At 51.0% G+C, this 17,740-nt stretch overlaps 1 protein-coding gene across 1 annotated transcript in view; it reads right to left on the bottom strand.

The window, feature by feature from the left end:
* The window catches only part of LOC144175815 (L-lactate oxidase-like), a 70,939-nt gene that overhangs the window by 41,023 nt on the left and 12,176 nt on the right, over positions 1 to 17,740 (bottom strand). Inside the window, exon 2 of the mRNA XM_077704819.1 lies at positions 9,057 to 9,254. Coding sequence (XP_077560945.1) covers positions 9,057 to 9,220 — 164 coding nt within the window. The 5' untranslated portion in view covers positions 9,221 to 9,254. The remainder of the gene's footprint in view (positions 1 to 9,056; positions 9,255 to 17,740) is intronic.

Here is a 17,740-nt window from a genome sequence, read left to right as displayed (position 1 = left end):
TTCGGCCTAGGGAAGTTCGCGATAGCTGAAGTTTTTGCCGGGTCAGGTAGGACTCCCGCGGCGTTGACGACGTGGCCCAAGAACTTGAGTTCCTCGTATGCAAAACGGCACTTTTCAGGCTTCAGCGTCAACCCCGACGTACGAATGGCCTCGAGTACAGACTCCAACCTTGCAAGGTGTTCGTCGAAAGTCCGGGCGAATACCACTACGTCGTCGAGGTATACGAGGCAGGTGTGCCACTTAAGGCCAGCTAGCACAGTGTCCATGACTCTTTGAAACGTCGCTGGTGCTGTGCACAGCCCAAACGGCATCACCTTGAACTCGTATAGGCCGTCTGGGGTTATAAATGCAGTCTTCTCTCGGTCTCTCTCGTCCACTTCAATTTGCCAGTAGCCGGTCTTCAGGTCCATCGATGAAAAGTACTTCGCGTGGCAGAGGTGGTCGAGGGCGTCGTCAATTCGGGGGAGGGGGTACACGTCCTTTTTCGTGATTTTGTTCAGTCGCCGGTAGTCAACACAAAACCTTAATGTGCCGTCTTTTTTCTTTACGAGTACGACGGGCGCAGCCCAGGGGCTTTTCGATGGCTGTATAATGTCGTCGCTGAGCATGTCGTCGACTTGAGTCCGGATGGCTTCCCGTTCGTGTGAAGAGACGCGGTACGGTGACTGTCGGGTAGGTCGGGCTCCATCTTCGGTTATTATTCGGTGCTTCGCTAGAGGGGTCTGACGTAGTTTTGTGCTCGATGAAAAACATTCGCTATAGCGACGTAGCAAAGCCAATAATTTGTTCCGTTGTTCTTGCGGTAGCGCCGGATTCACGTCGAAGGGCTGCGGGAGCTTGAATGTTTCTACGGGTGTGCGTTCAAAGTCGGCGACTGCGATCACATCACTTGCTTCTTGTGTTTCTTCGAGGAACGCAATTGCAGCTCCCTTGTTTAAATGCTGGTACTCTTCGGTGAAATTAGTGACCAAAACGTGAGATTGGCGTTGCTTAAAGTGCGCAATGCCTCTTGCGACGGAGACACCGCGGTCGAGAAGCAACCTTCGATCACTTTCTACGATAGCGTCGATGTCAGAAGCAGCATCCTCACAGTAGACGGCGATCATCAAGCTTGCGCGGGGTGGCAGGGTGATGTGATCGTCGGCGATCCTGACAGCAGCACGGTGATCGGGGTTCGGCTGCGGCGTCGTGGAGTGATTGGAGGAAAATGTTATCGACTTGGTCTGCAGATCAATTATTGCGCCGTTGTCCGTCAAAAAGTCCATTCCGAGAATCACGTCGCGGGAGCAGTTAGGCAGAACGACGAACGCCGCAGGGTACGTTGTGCCGTCTATGGTGACGCGCGATGTGCACGTTCCACTTGGCGTCACGAGGTGGCCTCCTGCTGTGCGTATGTGCGGACCGTCCCATCTGGTCATAACTTTCTTCAGTTTAGACGCAAATGGTCCGCTCATTACCGAATAGTCAGCTCCCGTGTCTACGAGGGCGACTACGTCAAAGCCGTCGATGGACACCTTGACGTCAGATGCAGTCGTCCTCGAGTTCCGGGTTCGTCGGGGCGTCGTATCTCTGCTTGTACGTGTTGATGGTCGGGCACTGTGCATCGTCGTGGTCGTCGTCTTCTCAACGGACGTCTCGGTCAGGTCGGGTACGCGTCGCGCCGTGTAGCTCTCGTCGTGTTCGGGAGTCTCGTAAGGGTTAGGTCGGGTCGTCGGGATGAGGGCATGTCGTGAATCACTGTCTTCAGCGCGTCCTTGCGTCGTTGGAGGGTTTCTAGTTTTTCGCCGTAGAGCAACTTCACCTCCAGAAGTTGCCGCCTTTAGTTTCCCCCGCGTGGGCTGGGGGACCTTCCACGGGCGAAGTCAGCGTTGCTACGGCGGTTCGGCGATTGGTAGGGGTAGGGCGACGGCGAACGGTTGAAACGCGCTGGGCCACGGCTGGTTTCAGATAGATACTCGTCGATCTCACGTGGTCGTTGGCCAGGGAGAGGGCGAGGTGCGTCGACGGAGAAACCACGCAGTCCGAGTCTCTTGTATGGGCAGCGACGGTAAATGTGGTCGGCCTCTCCGCAGTGGTAGCACAGAGGACGGTTATCGGGAGTTCGCCATACGTCCGTCTTCCTCGGCGTCAGGTTTCGGGCTACCGGGGGTCGGGCGGGTGACAGTGGGCGGCGGTACGGCGGGGCCTCTTGATGGCGTGTTGGAGCAGGGCGGGGTCGACGAACAGCCGCGGAGTATGTCATAGCTTGTGGCTCTCGGGGTACCTCGGATGGCGTAGACGTTCCCAACGCTTGTTGCACTTCTTCTCTAATCACGTCGGTGAGGGAAGCGACTTGGGGATGCGGCGGCGTTGGGAGAAGTTTCCGCAGCTCCTCTCTCACTATTGCGCGGATAGTCTCGCGTAGGCTGTCGGCCGGGATCCGCGTGCTGCCAAGGTCGTTCGCATTAGCCGCGCCAACAAAGTTGCGGTCATACTGCTTAGCACGCATTTCGAGGGCTTTCTCAATGGTGCTGGCTTCGGTCACGAATTCGGCGACGGTTTTGGGCGGATTTCGGACAAGTCCAGCAAACAGTTCCTCCTTCACTCCGCGCATTAAGAAGCGCAACTTCTTTTCTTCCGTCATTTCGGGGTCCGCGCGGCGAAATAGCTGCTTCATCTCCTCAACGAAGATCACGACACCTTCGTTGGGGTGTTGCGTGCGCGTTTCCAACAAAAGGGCGGCTCTTTCTTTTCGCACGACGGTAGTGAAGGTCTTAATGAACTCGCTTTTGAACTGAGCCCAGTTTGTCAAGGAGCTCTCGTGGTTCTCGAACCAAGTGCGAGCCGAATCTTCCAAGTAAAAGAAAACGTGCCGGAACGTTTCTGCGTCGTCCCACCTGTTGAATTTCCGGACGCGCTCCAGTTTCTCCAACCATTCTTCTGGGTCTTCTGCGGGGGCTCCTCGGAATGATGGCGGTTCCCGTGGCTGCTGCAGAACGACAGGAGGGTTGGCTTAGATGAACATGGTGCTGGTTGCGACGTTTTTCTTCTTCGTCTTCTCCGGTAGTAGACCGAACTCGGGTGGTAAATCTTGCACGCGGAGGCTGGCTCTTGTTGGACTGGCTTGGCGGCTTCCAGAGGTTGTAGTGGGCATGAAGGGTGCGTACCCCGCACCTCCACCAGATGTCACGTAGCCAAGGACGAAGCAGTTGTTTGGAAAAGAAACAAGTTTATTGGAGCGAACTTGTGCTCCCCTAACAACTGAAAAGAATACAGAGGCGGCGAAGCAGCGGTCAACAAAGTGACTTGCGTCAGCGAGCGTCGCAGAATCGAATGCCCCGGCGTCCGCACTGCAGGCTTTTTATCTTTCGGCGCGCGTGGTTCTCGAAACGTCGATTCACATCGAGAACATAGTAGATCCAAGAAGATTATTCTGGGCTGTTCACGTTAGATCGGAATGCTCTCCCTATCACGACAGATAACACATGCGGCACAGAAAGAAAGAATGGAACACGCGCTTCCCTTGGCGCAGAGATAACGCAGACCGGCGCAGCCGGGCGGTAAAAGCAAAACACAAATAAACAAACCCAATGTATGGTTCGCGGCAGTATGGTTCGCGGCATTACCCCCCCTCTAAGAGTGCATCGACCCGATGCTAACATAAGCGACAATCCGAAAAAATGAAAATAAAAGTTCATCATCGTCCGTAGAAAGGTTTTAGGCGAACCACGTGGACGACCTCAGGCCGCCTGCGTCGTCGTGTTGTGCCGGAGTCACCATCAGGGACCACTTCGTAGGTAAGTTGGCCAACACGTCGTAGAATCTGGTAGGGTCCGAAATAGCGTCGCAGGAGCTTCTCACTGAGTCCGCGTCGTCGGATGGGAGTCCAAACCCACACACGATCCCCTGGTTGGTACTCGGCGTCTCGGCGTCGGAGGTTGTAGCGGCCCGCATCCACCAGCTGGTGGTCCGTTATACGAACTCGAGCGAGCTGGCGGGCCTCCTCCGCACGTTGAAGATATCCGTGGACGTCGGCGTTGAGGTCGTCGTCTTCTACGTGCGGAAGCATGGCGTCGAGCATCGTAGTTGGCCTTCTACCGTAGACAAGCTCGAACGGCGTCAGCTGCGTCGTCTCCTGGATAGCCGTGTTGTACGCAAACGTGACATACGGGAGCACTTCGTCCCAAGTCTTATGTTCAACGTCAACGTACATTGACAGCATATCTGCGATTGTCTTGTTCAGACGTTCTGTTAGTCCGTTCGTTTGGGGGTGGTACGCCGTCGTTCTTCGGTGATCCGTGTTGCTGTAGCGTAATACTCCTTGCATCAGCTCCGCAGTAAATGCCGTTCCGCGGTCGGTGATTAGGACTTCCGGGGCTCCATGTCGCAGCACAACTTGGCTTATAAAGAACTTTGCCACTTCTTGTGCAGTCCCCCTCGGAAGAGCGGCGGTCTCTGCGTAGCGCGTCATGTAGTCTGTCGCTACGACAATCCACTTGTTCTGTGATCGTGACGTAGGGAACGGGCCTAAAAGGTCCATTCCAATCTGTTGAAATGGTCTCGATGGGACGGCGATCGGTTGCAGAAGTCCGGTGGGTCTTGTCGGCGGTGTTTTTCGTCGCTGGCAGTCACGGCAGCTCCGGACGAAATGGGTGACGTCAGAGGTAAGGCCGGGCCAGTAGTACCTCGCCTTGATTTTTCCAATAGTGCGGGCTGTGCCGAGATGTCCGGAAGACGGGTCGTCGTGGCACGCTTCCAAAATTTCGTCACGAAGGTCCGCGGGGATGACGAGAAGGTAATTCGCTCTTGTTCCGGGGCTGAAATTCTTCTTCACGAGGACGGAGTTTCTCAGGCTGAATGCTGGTAAGCTGCGTTTGAAGGTCCTAGGAACGGCAACGTTGCATCCCTCGAGGTACTTGATTATGACGCGTAAGTCGGGGTCGGCACGCTGCTGGGCGGCTAGGTCGCTCTCCGTCACGATCCCGAAGAACGCGCTGTCTTCATCAGAGTCTTCTGGTGGTGGGTCGACGGGGGCGCGGGACAGGCAGTCGGCGTCGGAGTGTTTCCTGCCGGATTTATAAACGACTGTAACGTCGAACTCCTGCAGGCGCAAGCTCCAGCGCCCAAGACGGCCAGAGGGGTCCTTCAAATTGGCGAGCCAACACAGCGCATGGTGGTCTGTTATAACCTTGAATGGCCTTCCATACACGTATGGGCGAAATTTTGAAATCGCCCATATAATAGCCAGGCACTCTTTCTCAGAAGCAGAATAGTTTTTCTCTTCCTTCGACAGACCACGGCTGGCATAGGCGATTACCCTTTCACAGCCGCTTTGCTTTTGGACAAGGACGGCACCCAAGCCTATATCACTGGCGTCCGTGTGCATTTCCGTTTCGGCATTTTCGTCGAAATGAGCGAGCACGGGCGGGCTTTGCAGGCGTTTTTGGAGCTCGGAGAATGCTTTTTCTTGGTCGTTTTCCCAGCTGAAAGGGGTGCTGTCTTTCGTCAAGCGCGTGAGTGGCTCTGCAATGCGTGCGAAGTTTGCGACGAAGCGCCGGTAGTATGCGCACAGCCCCAGAAATCTTCGCACGCCCTTCTTGTCTTTCGGCCTAGGGAAGTTCGCGATAGCTGAAGTTTTTGCCGGGTCAGGTAGGACTCCCGCGGCGTTGACGACGTGGCCCAAGAACTTGAGTTCCTCGTATGCGAAACGGCACTTTTCAGGCTTCAGCGTCAACCCCGACGTACGAATGGCCTCGAGTACAGACTCCAATCTTGCAAGGTGTTCGTCGAAAGTCCGGGCGAATACCACTACGTCGTCGAGGTATACGAGGCAGGTGTGCCACTTAAGGCCAGCTAGCACAGTGTCCATGACTCTTTGAAACGTCGCTGGTGCTGTGCACAGCCCAAACGGCATCACCTTGAACTCGTATAGGCCGTCTGGGGTTATAAATGCAGTCTTCTCTCGGTCTCTCTCGTCCACTTCAATTTGCCAGTAGCCGGTCTTCAGGTCCATCGATGAGAAGTACTTCGCGTGGCAGAGGTGGTCGAGGGCGTCGTCGATTCGGGGGAGGGGGTACACGTCCTTTTTCGTGATTTTGTTCAGTCGCCGGTAGTCTTGCAGTTGTCTTGCAAAAATAAATGCAAAAATAAAATTACCGTAGCTCTGTATTTTCCCAATGTCATGCAGTGAAGTTTTAAATAACCATTGCGGACGTTTTGTAAAAATACAGCCGAAGTGACTGAAACAATTTTACATTGCAATGTTGCATTTGCGCCGCGGTGGAATCGCGCTTGATATAAAGCATATTTTTTGTATAATTCATAACAGAATCTCGCAACCCGATAAATGCAGGTGAGTCGTTTTTTTACAGCACACTGGAAAGAACAGAATTAAGAGCATGAAACAAATACCGAAACTGATAGCAGACCCCTCCAATCAAAGTTTGTCCGTGCGAGTATTGACCCATTCATGTGAAACGATAACCGGAAAGAAATCTATTAACGGAACTTGATTATTCACCGTGACATACCTAGCGGCTCTTCCGTTCTGCCATTATGCTAGTCCGGCTGCTGCAAATTTTGTTGGTTTAAAATTGTTATCTAATGGCACGTTCTCTCGCAAATTGTTAAAAATATAAATACAGTTGGAGGATGCAATTTCTTTTTCTTTTCTTGCACAACGAAGCTTCCCAAACGCTCTTCCCCCTTCTGAAGCCCTCAGTTAAATTCTGCTAACTGCGGCCCGAGCTCCCAGAGAACTACAGAAATGTCTTGCGCCATAGGGACCAGACTCATTTAAAGTAAAAATGATTGAAGAATGACTCTACTGACAAGACGTTCATGGCTTTTTCAGTTCTTCACGCTAGAAAGATCAGAGATTTGGCAACGCGCATGGGGAGGCCGTGTTTGAAATTTTTTTGCGTAGTCATGACGATCTTTTAGTGGTAACATAAACCCTTCCCGTTTAAAACTGGTCTGACTCCGGCACAATTTATTGGCTTACTTAGCCGTTATTCAGCAAGCAGAAACACATTGCGATGTACGATCTATAGGCTTACATAGACGTTTTTCAGTAAGCAGAAATACAGTGCGATGGAAAAGCAATTAACGCTTTCTACTGTACAATTGAAAAGATGTACGCAGCTTGCCCTTGTAGTGCAGGGCTGGAGCCAACAGCGGAGCATTTGATGACCTAGCATTTATTTACTTGTTTAACTTGTTTATAGGTTTGCGAGGTTATGCCACGCTTGGCTAAGTCGTTTCTATGTTTTGCGGAGTTGTGCTATGTTTTAAAAAGTTGAAGTTTGCTTCGCTAGGCTATACGTGGCTGGGCTAAATCTCCTTCCCGTTCTGGGCGGCCCCCCACACATCATATTAGTCACGTTATAGGAGCACATCTCATTATCCACCGGGTGAGTCCGATGTGGGGCGGGTAGAACCTAGGTGGTCATACGCTCTGGTGTTGGCTCCAGCATTGCTCCACTAGCGCAAGCGGCGCACATTTTTTTTCTTTACAGCGATCTTCACATGTCATTGTACCCGCCAATGCTAGCTCCGCCAATGCTAGAATCGAACCCGTCCCGGGTTCGATTCCCGGGACCTCCTTAACCACATTTTTTTTCTTGAGGCGCGAACTGCCAGCACCCGCTTGAGGGCTCCTTGCCTCCACACCGCCTTCTCTCGCACTTTTTGGCCTAGCATTGTACCTTCTCTCCACCTCGCCGATGATGATAGTTTTCTGGTAACGCTCAACGGCGGAACCAAATTCTTAAACAGCTCTGATATTATGGTACAACTAGCGCACTGCGCGTACTTGGCCCAATTATTTCTTTTTACATTGAACCTGTGTATGGCCGGTCCTTGAAAAATATTGCTTCCGCGGGCAGCGACGCGTCGACAAAGAATTTTGAATCTTGCCGCAAGGCAACTTTCTCGGGAATACTCGGCAGCTATTAATCTAATGTAGCTATGTGAAAAAATATTATTAAAATTTGCCGCTATCATTGGGGTATACTGTATCATTTAATTGTTATACTTAACAGAACTTCCGGCGGCTGTCAATGCATGGCTGTGAAGAGACGATGTGTGTTTACAGAAAACGGCCATAACTGTTGTTATCCAGAACCTACCACAAAAGAAGTCACGTGACAACTATCCGTTTGGACATCTCTAAAATAACACCGAGTTTGATCTACATGTCACTAATACTTTGTTCACAGTGAATTTGGAAATAGTGTGTAGCTCCTGTTTTTCTTTCAATACACGGGTATCTATAGGCAGAAAACCGTAAGCCCTATGCCTGTCTGCAACGTACAGGTAGACAGAAAGAAGGACGGACGCACGGACCGACGGCCAGGCAGACAGACAGACAGACAGACAGTTAGGCAGCCAGGCAAATAGAGAGACATAGACATGCAGACAAACAGTCCGATGGACGGACGAACGGACTTACGGACGGACGGCGAATAGACAGACACACATACCTGCATGCATACATACATAAATACGTACTTACATACATACATACATACATACATACATACATACATACATACATACATACATACATACATACATACATACATACATACATATAAACAGACAGAGACAGCCAATCAGACTGATCTACCCGAGGAGTCCCGAGCGATGGCTGGCGCAGGCGCCCTTGTGAACGTACGGTTATTAGGTCTATATAACAATAGCGCTCCAAACCCCCGCCCCTTTCTACGTCTTTAGCGAAGATATTCACTTTTGGCAAAGCGTGTGACGAAACGGGTAGACTCAAGCGACATTGCTAATGCAGTGGATGTTCGTCACCTCCTTCGGGGCCTGCTTTAGTTCATCTAAATATGAATCAGAGACGCGATATTTAAATTATTTGCCGGGCGGAACTCAGCAGAGACGCTATCAATGCAACTTCGCATATACAAACTCAGTGCACAATTTTGCATTTCAAGTTTACACAAGGCGAAAAATTTGCAATAACCTGCAGGCTACTTTCTATTTTCTTGCTCCCATTGTCTTTACGTGGAGCGATTGGGGCTAGTGAGACGAAAAGTTAAGTTGAGTTACCCTACCTGTCGAAGGCCCGTCGGTTCTCCCGCACAGTCAAGCTCCGTCCGGCTCCCATCTGAATGTAGGTCCTGACTTGAGGCTCCGCCTTCTCCATGGCCAGTCGCTCGATCTCTTCGATGCTCCTCGGCGACTGTGCGAGACTTCCCTCTGGGGCACTTGACGACATTTCCGTATCAAATTCTCTTTACTCGTTTGCGTACCTGCAATGTTTGGAAAGTTTATAATGACCGCACATGGCTAAAGCCGCCTGAAAAATGCTGTCAACTCTTTATTAAAACATTAAATATTTTAAGTATGACACAATATGCAGTGGTAATCTTACAACAAGAGAACTCATAACTAGAGGACTGCGTTCATCGGCATGGTAAAGGCTGTCCATAGACCTACTTTATGAAGTGGAACAGTAGAACGTTCTGCAGTTATACTAACATGCACAGCTTAATGTATATTCGCTGCATATGTTTTGCAATTTTTTTCATTTTAGGGGTGAAGACCCTTTGGGGCTGGGGCTGTTGGCGTCTCCTGTCCACGTCGTCGTAATCGAAGTGGTAATTGCCCTATCATGTAGCCACGCTATAAAACACCAGGAAAGCTCGTTTAATTCTCGCCCTAGAACGTAACGTGCACTAAAAAATTACCGAACCAATCGTTTACTCCTCGCGCTGTAGCGCTTCGAAACCCGTATTTAAAAAAACACCAATACAGTTCTTTCTGCCTTGTGCCAGAGAGCTTCGTGCTTTAAAGACAAGAGACTTTTACAGCAAAGCTGTATACCTATACCCCCCAACGGTTTCATCTCCGTTGGCAAAAACGCCAAGGCGCCAAAACACACTTATACACTGCATGCTTCTCCTGTCCCTAGGTTTCAGGTTGTGGAGGTGACCCAGGATTTTTTGTGTGTCCGGCTAGAATTTAGGGGTCCGGCTAGAAGGACGTCGATAAAACGTATCTGCGTCTCTAACCCCAAATATTACAGTTCCTTGTGCCATGTTGCTCATCAAAAACACCTGAAGGAGGTGGGGAGATGGAACAAAAATTGTACGAAAAGTTTAGGAAACATTGTTACGCAACTGGTATTCATTTTTAGTTTCTTTTTAAACAAGCAGGGGCTACTTTTCGCCATTTTATTTTGCGTTGTGCTTTGTTTGGCTATGGCTCTGTCTAGCCTTCCGTTCACGCGGAACCGACGTGAAGTGTGTAGAGTTTCGAAATTAAAACCAGCTCATCAGGCGCCATTTGCTATTCTGATGGGATTTGGCGTACAGAAGTCCCCTCGGCATACGGACCTTATGGTTCCTAGTTCGATGCTCCCGGCTTTACGTTTTCTTAGGGAGGGAGCCCTCAGGGGCTGGTACTGTCACCGTCGCATGTCGTCCTCATAAGCGTCGTCTTATGTTGTCACGGTACTGAAACACAGGGAAACTCGTTTATGGCTCGCGCTGGAGAGCTTCGTGCTTCAAAGACAAGGGTCTTTTACAGAAAAGCTGTATACTTGTACCGACGAATGGTTTCATCTCCGTTGCCAAAAACTCTAACGCGCCAAGAATACAAATACACACTGCATGCTTCACCATTCCCCATGTTTCACGGTAGTGGAGGTGGTCCGGGATTTTTTGTCACCATGGCTGGCGTTTTATCATACGAATACTTCACGCGCACTTCAGGATTCACACGGATCGAGCAGTCGGTTTTGATTTTTACTCAACCGGTTGCACCGCTACCGCGAACTACAGCCAAGGGTGAGGTAGGCATCGCCAGGGTTACACCTAGTCATCAGTAATAATTATTGGTAAGTGATAATTTACAGTGATTCTGGCTGGCCAGCGGCGGAAGCGCATTGCCCGGTTGGTTATACATTGCAATGAACCTCGAGTTCCTCCGGCTGCCAAGCTGTCGTGAGAGAGCGGAGAGGACACGATTAGTAGGATGAGGGATTTATTCGAACTTGCTGCGGGTGCAGCGCGAGCGCGTGCAACCGCTTCGTTGTCAGACGAAACTGATGATGATGCAGCGTCGTTTGCTAAAGCGCAGAAAAGGAAGAAGTTGCAACACTCTCCCCCGCCGACAGATGACGCAGGCGCGCTACAGTTGAATGGACTTGGAAGAGTGGGTGTAATTCTTACTTGAGTGAATATGGCTCGACTGAAAACTTCAGCCGACGAAGGATCGCCGAATGTTGTGTCTTTTTTACTAGTTGTCGGCGCGTGGTATCCAGCACCTTATTGCGAACTCCGGTCAGGATATCTCGCACTCCCCATGGAGGACCTGTGCGTGGACGTGCTGGATCACGAAGGGTATTCGGTTCTTTCTTGGTTCCTTTTTCCAGGTGCAGTACAGTCGTTGCGTCATACCTTCTCACAAGGCTGGCATATTTTCGTAGTCTTTGCGTTGATTTGTGGCGCCGCATCGTCGAAAGAGCAAGGCTGTACTCTAGGTGAAGGCTTGGTTTCCACGCGACAACCTCTTGTCGCTCATTCGTTGGTTCGAATGGGTTTTTAAAGTGTGTCATCACCTGTTCGGAGTCCGAGATTGGCTCGTCGGTGCATTTTACGATGTTTGCAAAGTCTGAGCCACGGTTCAGAGCTTTCGATTCCTGGTTGGCTTCTATGCATGATCGGAGCACGACAGCGTTGGCACAGTGCGTGGCAGTTTTTCCTAATGGCAGCGGGCCTTGACCAGTTCAGCCTAGCAAGGTTTCCACTGCTTTAAGCATCGGCGTCACTGCCGTAACATTGCCTGTTACAAGTTCCCAGTAATGGTCCAGCCCAATAAGGATCGATATTTTGCTTTCGCCGAATCATTGTGCTTCGAGGGCCTGCGTGTCCAACTGCATTTCTCTGATCGTCGTGATGAATTTGTCGTCCGATACGGGGATGTGCTCGTCGCATATTGTGTTGATTTCGAACACCTGAATCTACAGGCCTCTCTGTCTTTCTGCTATCTATGGACAGACGTACTTTTCGGAAAGTTTTTGTCGCCTTTGGATCTCGGAAGGCAACCATAGTCAAGGTTTCCTCTTCTAAAAACTCTTATCCCAGTTTCTTGGACGCCTCTGCAGTGATCAAACTGCGTTGGCTTCCGCCGTCGAACAGAATCCGGTGGTGTCCCGAGGATGCGGAGTTTGCTACTGTTGCGGTGAAAGTTTGGAGGAGGACCGTGGGTCCAGTAGAAGCCACGTTGCTGCTGCTGGGGGCATCTGCATTAACATGGTGGTTGCATGCTTTCGAGTACACTTGCGGCAGTGCAGTCGACCTCGGCAGTTATTGGACAAGTGGCCTTTTTTTCAGATATCGGAAGCATCGACCTTCCTTGGGGAGCAGCTGTTTTTTTCGTGTGACGTTCAATTCATCGATGTCGCAGACCTCTGAACGATGCTTTGTGGACTAGGAGAACAGGCAGCGCTGAGTGCTGTTTGCTGAAGAGTGTAAAACTGACAGGCTATATACGTCACAGTGTTGCTGCTTTCTAGGTCGTTCTTTTGGTGTCACAGCGACACCTGAGGTCCTTACACCTGTATGGTGCTCCACGGCATCTCCACACTGAACTTGATGGTCGATGAACTGGAGAAGCTTCTGAAGCTCTTGTTCGGACTTTGTCATCTGGTTCTGTCGGTCCCTTATTACTTGAGTTGCGGTGGTTGCCGTTGTTGAAGGCGTTGGTGGGCTGAAGTGCTCGTTAAACTTCGGAACCATGTCGCATGACAGTACTCTGAGGAGGATCTCCCATGACATTACACAGTAATTAGCGGGACTAGTGCCAAGTGCCTTCAAACGTCTTACGTGTACTGGGACCTCGTCCTGTAGCTGACGAAGTTGATGTATGTTCGAAAACGACGAAACTGGTTGCAAGTCCAGAAAGCTTACGTGATTTTGAACGATGATCCTTTCGTCACCGAAGCGCTTTCTTAAAATGTCGGTGCCGTCTTTGTAGCACTCCTCACTCGCCTGGAGTCCAGAGATGGCCGATGAGCCCACTCCAGTCACGAGGGTGTTCAAATAGTTAAATTTGTCTGCACTGCTCAGGTCATCGTTGTTATGCACAGCTGACGGGAACTGCATCCAAAAGCGCTGCATTTCCTTCTGTCTCTGTCAAACTTTGCGAGGTCCAGCTGAGGCAACTTAGCATTGTTGCGGATCGAAGTCCGATAACTCGGTTGTCATGTGGGTCTAGATGCGAGAGCGTCTTGCAACCTGAAGTGAAGGGCCGCTGCCGTGTTGACGACCTTGTACCCATATTTGCCTGCGTCCGAGGTGTCACTGTCGAGCAGGTCGTGTGGCGTCTCGTCACATATCTCGCCGTCAAGATTCTTCATCTGCAGGTGAAGCGCCTCGATTCGTTCCCGCAGGACGCTCGCGTCGGACGCCGAAAGTCTCGGTTGTCCTCGCAGTGCCCTTTCCGCTTCGGCTATTATGCCATCCAGTTGTGAGCGGAGGCTATGGTTAAGTCGGAGTAGCCGTTCCATAACGGTCAGCTGGCGGCCGGCGATTCTGGAACTAAGGTCGCAGGGGTCGCGTCGGTTCTCAGGCTTCCGCGGCTCCGTGCGTTGATAAGGTTGGCCTTGTCTTGAGGTCCCCGGTTACGGCACCTTGTAATGGACCTCGAGTTCCTCCGGCTGCCAAGCTGTCGTGAGAGAGCGGAGAGGACCGCTCTAGTAGGATGAAGGCTTTAGTGGCACTTGCTGCGGGTGAAGCGTGAGGGCGCGCCACCACTTCGCTGTCAGACGAAACTGATGATGATGCAGCGTCGTCTGCTACAGCGAAGAAGAGGAACAAGTTCTAACATACATCAAGAAAGACTGCTCTCTCTGCATGTTGTGTTGCGGTCGTGAGGTAGCGGCTTGGTGTTCCTCCCACACGGAGCCCGATGCGTAATTAATAGAGAGTTTTAGCCCTCCGTACGCTCCGTCCGTTCCGTGCTTACTGTGTTGACCGGGACCCTTCTGGGCACTTGCGCCTTCATTTCGGTAGGGGGATTAGTTCCGCGGCCAGCCCTCCCCATGCCCGCGCATTCGCTGCGGTGGGCTTCGCCCTCCTCGCCATGCCTGCGCACGCTCGCGCAGTTGGGTCCCAGTCAAAACGTTGACCACAGAACAGATGGAGCTCACGGATATCTAAAACTCTATTATTAGTTATTCGTCATTAACGGTGACCATGGCTAGTAAGTAAGCAAAATCGGTTTGGTAAAAATCAGGGAAGAGTGCTCTCTCCGTGAGTCACGTTACGTATGTACGGAACTTTAGTGAGAGCTGCTGTTCCGTCTGGACGGAACTAGACACTTCACTTCGGGTTCCATCTAGACGGAACTTTATCATTCCTTGTTTTCCGTCTTGACATAGCGCTAGGCACAGCCTTTGGCTAGATGGGCAACTTCGCGCTTTATTGCGTTTGATTACTTTCTAAATGCGAAGCTGTTTCCCAATTCGTTGATTCTGGCGTTTTAAAAAACTCAGTATAAGTATAACAGTACAAAGAAAAAACCAGCAGTTAGGGTGAGTCGTCTTGACCACTCGGATGCGACCGTTTTTTGTCTTCCTTATTTCCAGTCTTCAACACACATGTACAACATCAAAATAACCACAAGCTACATGTGATACGACACACACCGACATATCCCTACCAGCGGTGACTCCGGCTTGGCTTTCTGAATTGATCATCACGTTAGAGTATTTAACGGTTCTGCAAAATTCAACAAATCTGGTACTGGCTGCTGTAATCTCAGCCCCTTAACTGCACAACACTCTCCCACGGAAACTGCCGGTCGGGCATCCGCGTCGCCGTGGAGCCACGCCATGCGCGCCCGCCATATGCTGTGAAGGCCGAGAAGCATTATTAAGCTATAGGGGACTCCTTCGTTTTTTCTGTGGGGAAATACGGCATACCATGCGGGCGTATACCATGCGGGTTAAGTGGGAAGTCTTTGTGTAAAGTTGGCTGCATAACATCCCAAGAGTACACCACACTCCAACAGTCTATGTAAACGTGGTTTACGTTATCCGGTTCTTTACAAATTTTGCAGTCAATACGCCACGGTATGTCTAACCCCTTTTGTTTTACCAAGTTTGCACAGTAAGTGTCCCCGAATGAAGTTTGAAAAATGAGGACTTCACTCCCGGTTGTACAAGCATACGCGAAACTCTTTTCAGTACATCGTGCCCTGGGCTTCCTTTCTACAGTTCTCTGTATCGCAGTACCGGGAACAGGCTGTCGCAAACATCTTTGTATAATTCTCTACGCGACACTGCACTCGGATAGTACGTCGAAAATTGAGTTGACAGAAACATGAGTGACATGACAACTTCTTTCAACTCTCCAGAAATCCTTCCCTACATGTGCATACGGGATACGATACAACAAATTCCGGCAGCACTTGAGACAGCCGCACCTGGAAAACTGTTTGCAAAAAAGTATCGCTTGTATCGCGAAGAAAAAGAAACCTGCTCACCAACTTGCGTACAAACAGGTACACCCTTCCAAGACCGCCCTCCCTGACGCGTCGCAAAAGGTTATCCCTACTGCACCTTTCCCAAGTAGATGACGAGATAAACACAGCATATGCTCGACGCATTTTCTGTACATTCAAACACGAACAATACAACACTTCCGTCACGTACCACACTTTGGGAATAAAAATTAATTACAATATGTCGCTTTAGCAAACATTGACAGAAAAATCCCTTTCCACTTTCTGCCCTGTCGCGTATGTGCTGGGTTCGGGCACGCCAATACGGTTCGCTGTCCTGGTAGCACTCCCGTGGCGTCCCTAGATACTTAACAGGGCTGGTTTCCCAGCTCACGTTGGCAAAGAATTGCGGTGTCAAATACCAGCCCCCATGCCAGAAACCCAAACATTTTGCAGTTAACCCCAACTCCTGTGATTGACCCAAAATGTTCAACAATATCCACCACATTTGTAACCCTTTCCTTGGTTGTACAGAAAACAGGAATGTCGTCTGCGTAGGCCAGATGTTTTACATCTGCCTCGCGGAGCTGAAACCCGTGAATGTGCCCACTTCCAATTTCATTCAAGGAGAGCATCTCAATATACAGGAAGAAAAGAAGTGGGCTCAGAGTTCAGCCCTGGCGTACCAACCGTTCCACGGTAACATGGGTCCCCAGCGTCTTTTGTACAAATATTCTCGCGGAACACTTCCGGTACCCCCTCCTTGATGACTGTTCCTACGTTCATATATTCTTAAATCAGCAACAATAATTCATGGGACACCCAATAAAAAGCTTTCTCCAATTCAAGGTGGAGAACAGCCACGTGAACTCTGGCAGCGTCGCAACACTCCAGCACAAACCTCGCCTTGTGTGTGTTTGAAAAAATAGTGCGTCCTATGACGAAGACGAAGACGAAGACTAAGAGCCGCGCCGGCAACACGTACGTAGCATGGGGTCTCGCTTTGGTGACCAATTTCTCCGCAAGAACGCCTCCGATTTTCACAAAAACTGCCTCATCAAACAGGTTAAGTCACCCGGAACGGTCCCATTCTGGGCACAACCAGGGGCACCGACTACTGACCAGGAAAACGACGACCAAGACACTGTCACGGCTGACTCACTGCAAGCAACATCTGCCGCTCACAACACTTCTGCTCCACTGCCCTGCGTTCCTCCACCACCATCAACTGCTACGGCTCCGACGACCGCAGAAGTAATGACATCCCACATGGCGAGTCCCGTGGCACATACCACATCAGCCACCGTGAGTGGCGGCGTAGATGCATTTCCAGCAGCCCTGACTAACGCTGTCACCGATCACACCCCTGACATTTCTGACCATCATGATGACATGGAATTCGACACAAACAGCGGCCGTACAATCTTCCCGCCAGGCCCCTGGCAACAAATTCTCTCTGATCGAAAAGCTAAAAAGGCTCAACTGGCCCAAGCTCCGCAACACCACAGCGCAAAACCACCCGGCCTACCTCGACTGCCACAAAACGACTATAAAATCGTCTACCGCCCACGCAGCGGCTTGACCCTCTCTGCCTCGACCGATCGAGTCATCACGAACGGCCTACAAGCCGCTAGCGGCATTGAACCCACCACGTTCCAGCAATTTGTGATCGTACACGTGCAGACCCGGAAAAACCTCATGATCGCCAGGACAGCCGACGAGGCATGCGCCCTCGCGTTGAGCGCCACCACTCACATCCAACTCAACCACATTACTTACGACCTCCAGCCATACTTGAAACCTCCACCCGGCACCACTCGGGGTGGCATACATGAATTGGAACCGACAACAACCAACGCCGACCTGCCCAATGTTCTCGCCTCAGACGATGCACCAATCCTACATGCACGACTCCTAGGCTCCACCACGTCGGCTATCATTACCTTTAGCGGACAACGAGTGCCCTTCTACATACGCGCGTACGGCAATTTCGCCAGCTGCCGCCCTTTCCGTCACACCGCCGAGCTATTCACGCTTTGCGGCGACCTGGGTCATCGCCACGACGTATGCCCAAACCCCGACACACGCATCTGTTCCACTTGCCATGTTAGAAATCCCTCCGTCAACCACATCTGCAACCCGGAATGCCAACTGTGTGGGCTCCCCCATCCTACGGCCAGCAAGGACTGCCGTCGCCGACCCCGCCCGCCACCAGCGCCACTTCACGCTCGCACCAACCAGAGGTACCGATCGCCTCCCCCGCCACCCACGAACGTGCAAACGTCAC

The sequence above is a fragment of the Haemaphysalis longicornis genome, unplaced genomic scaffold (genome assembly GCF_048455015.1).
Source record: "Haemaphysalis longicornis isolate Haplotype H1 unplaced genomic scaffold, Haemaphysalis longicornis Haplotype H1 scaffold_3, whole genome shotgun sequence".
NCBI lineage: Eukaryota > Metazoa > Arthropoda > Arachnida > Ixodida > Ixodidae > Haemaphysalis > Haemaphysalis longicornis.
The sequence above is the reverse complement of the archived record's forward strand: the minus strand, read 5'-3'. Positions and strand labels throughout refer to the sequence as shown.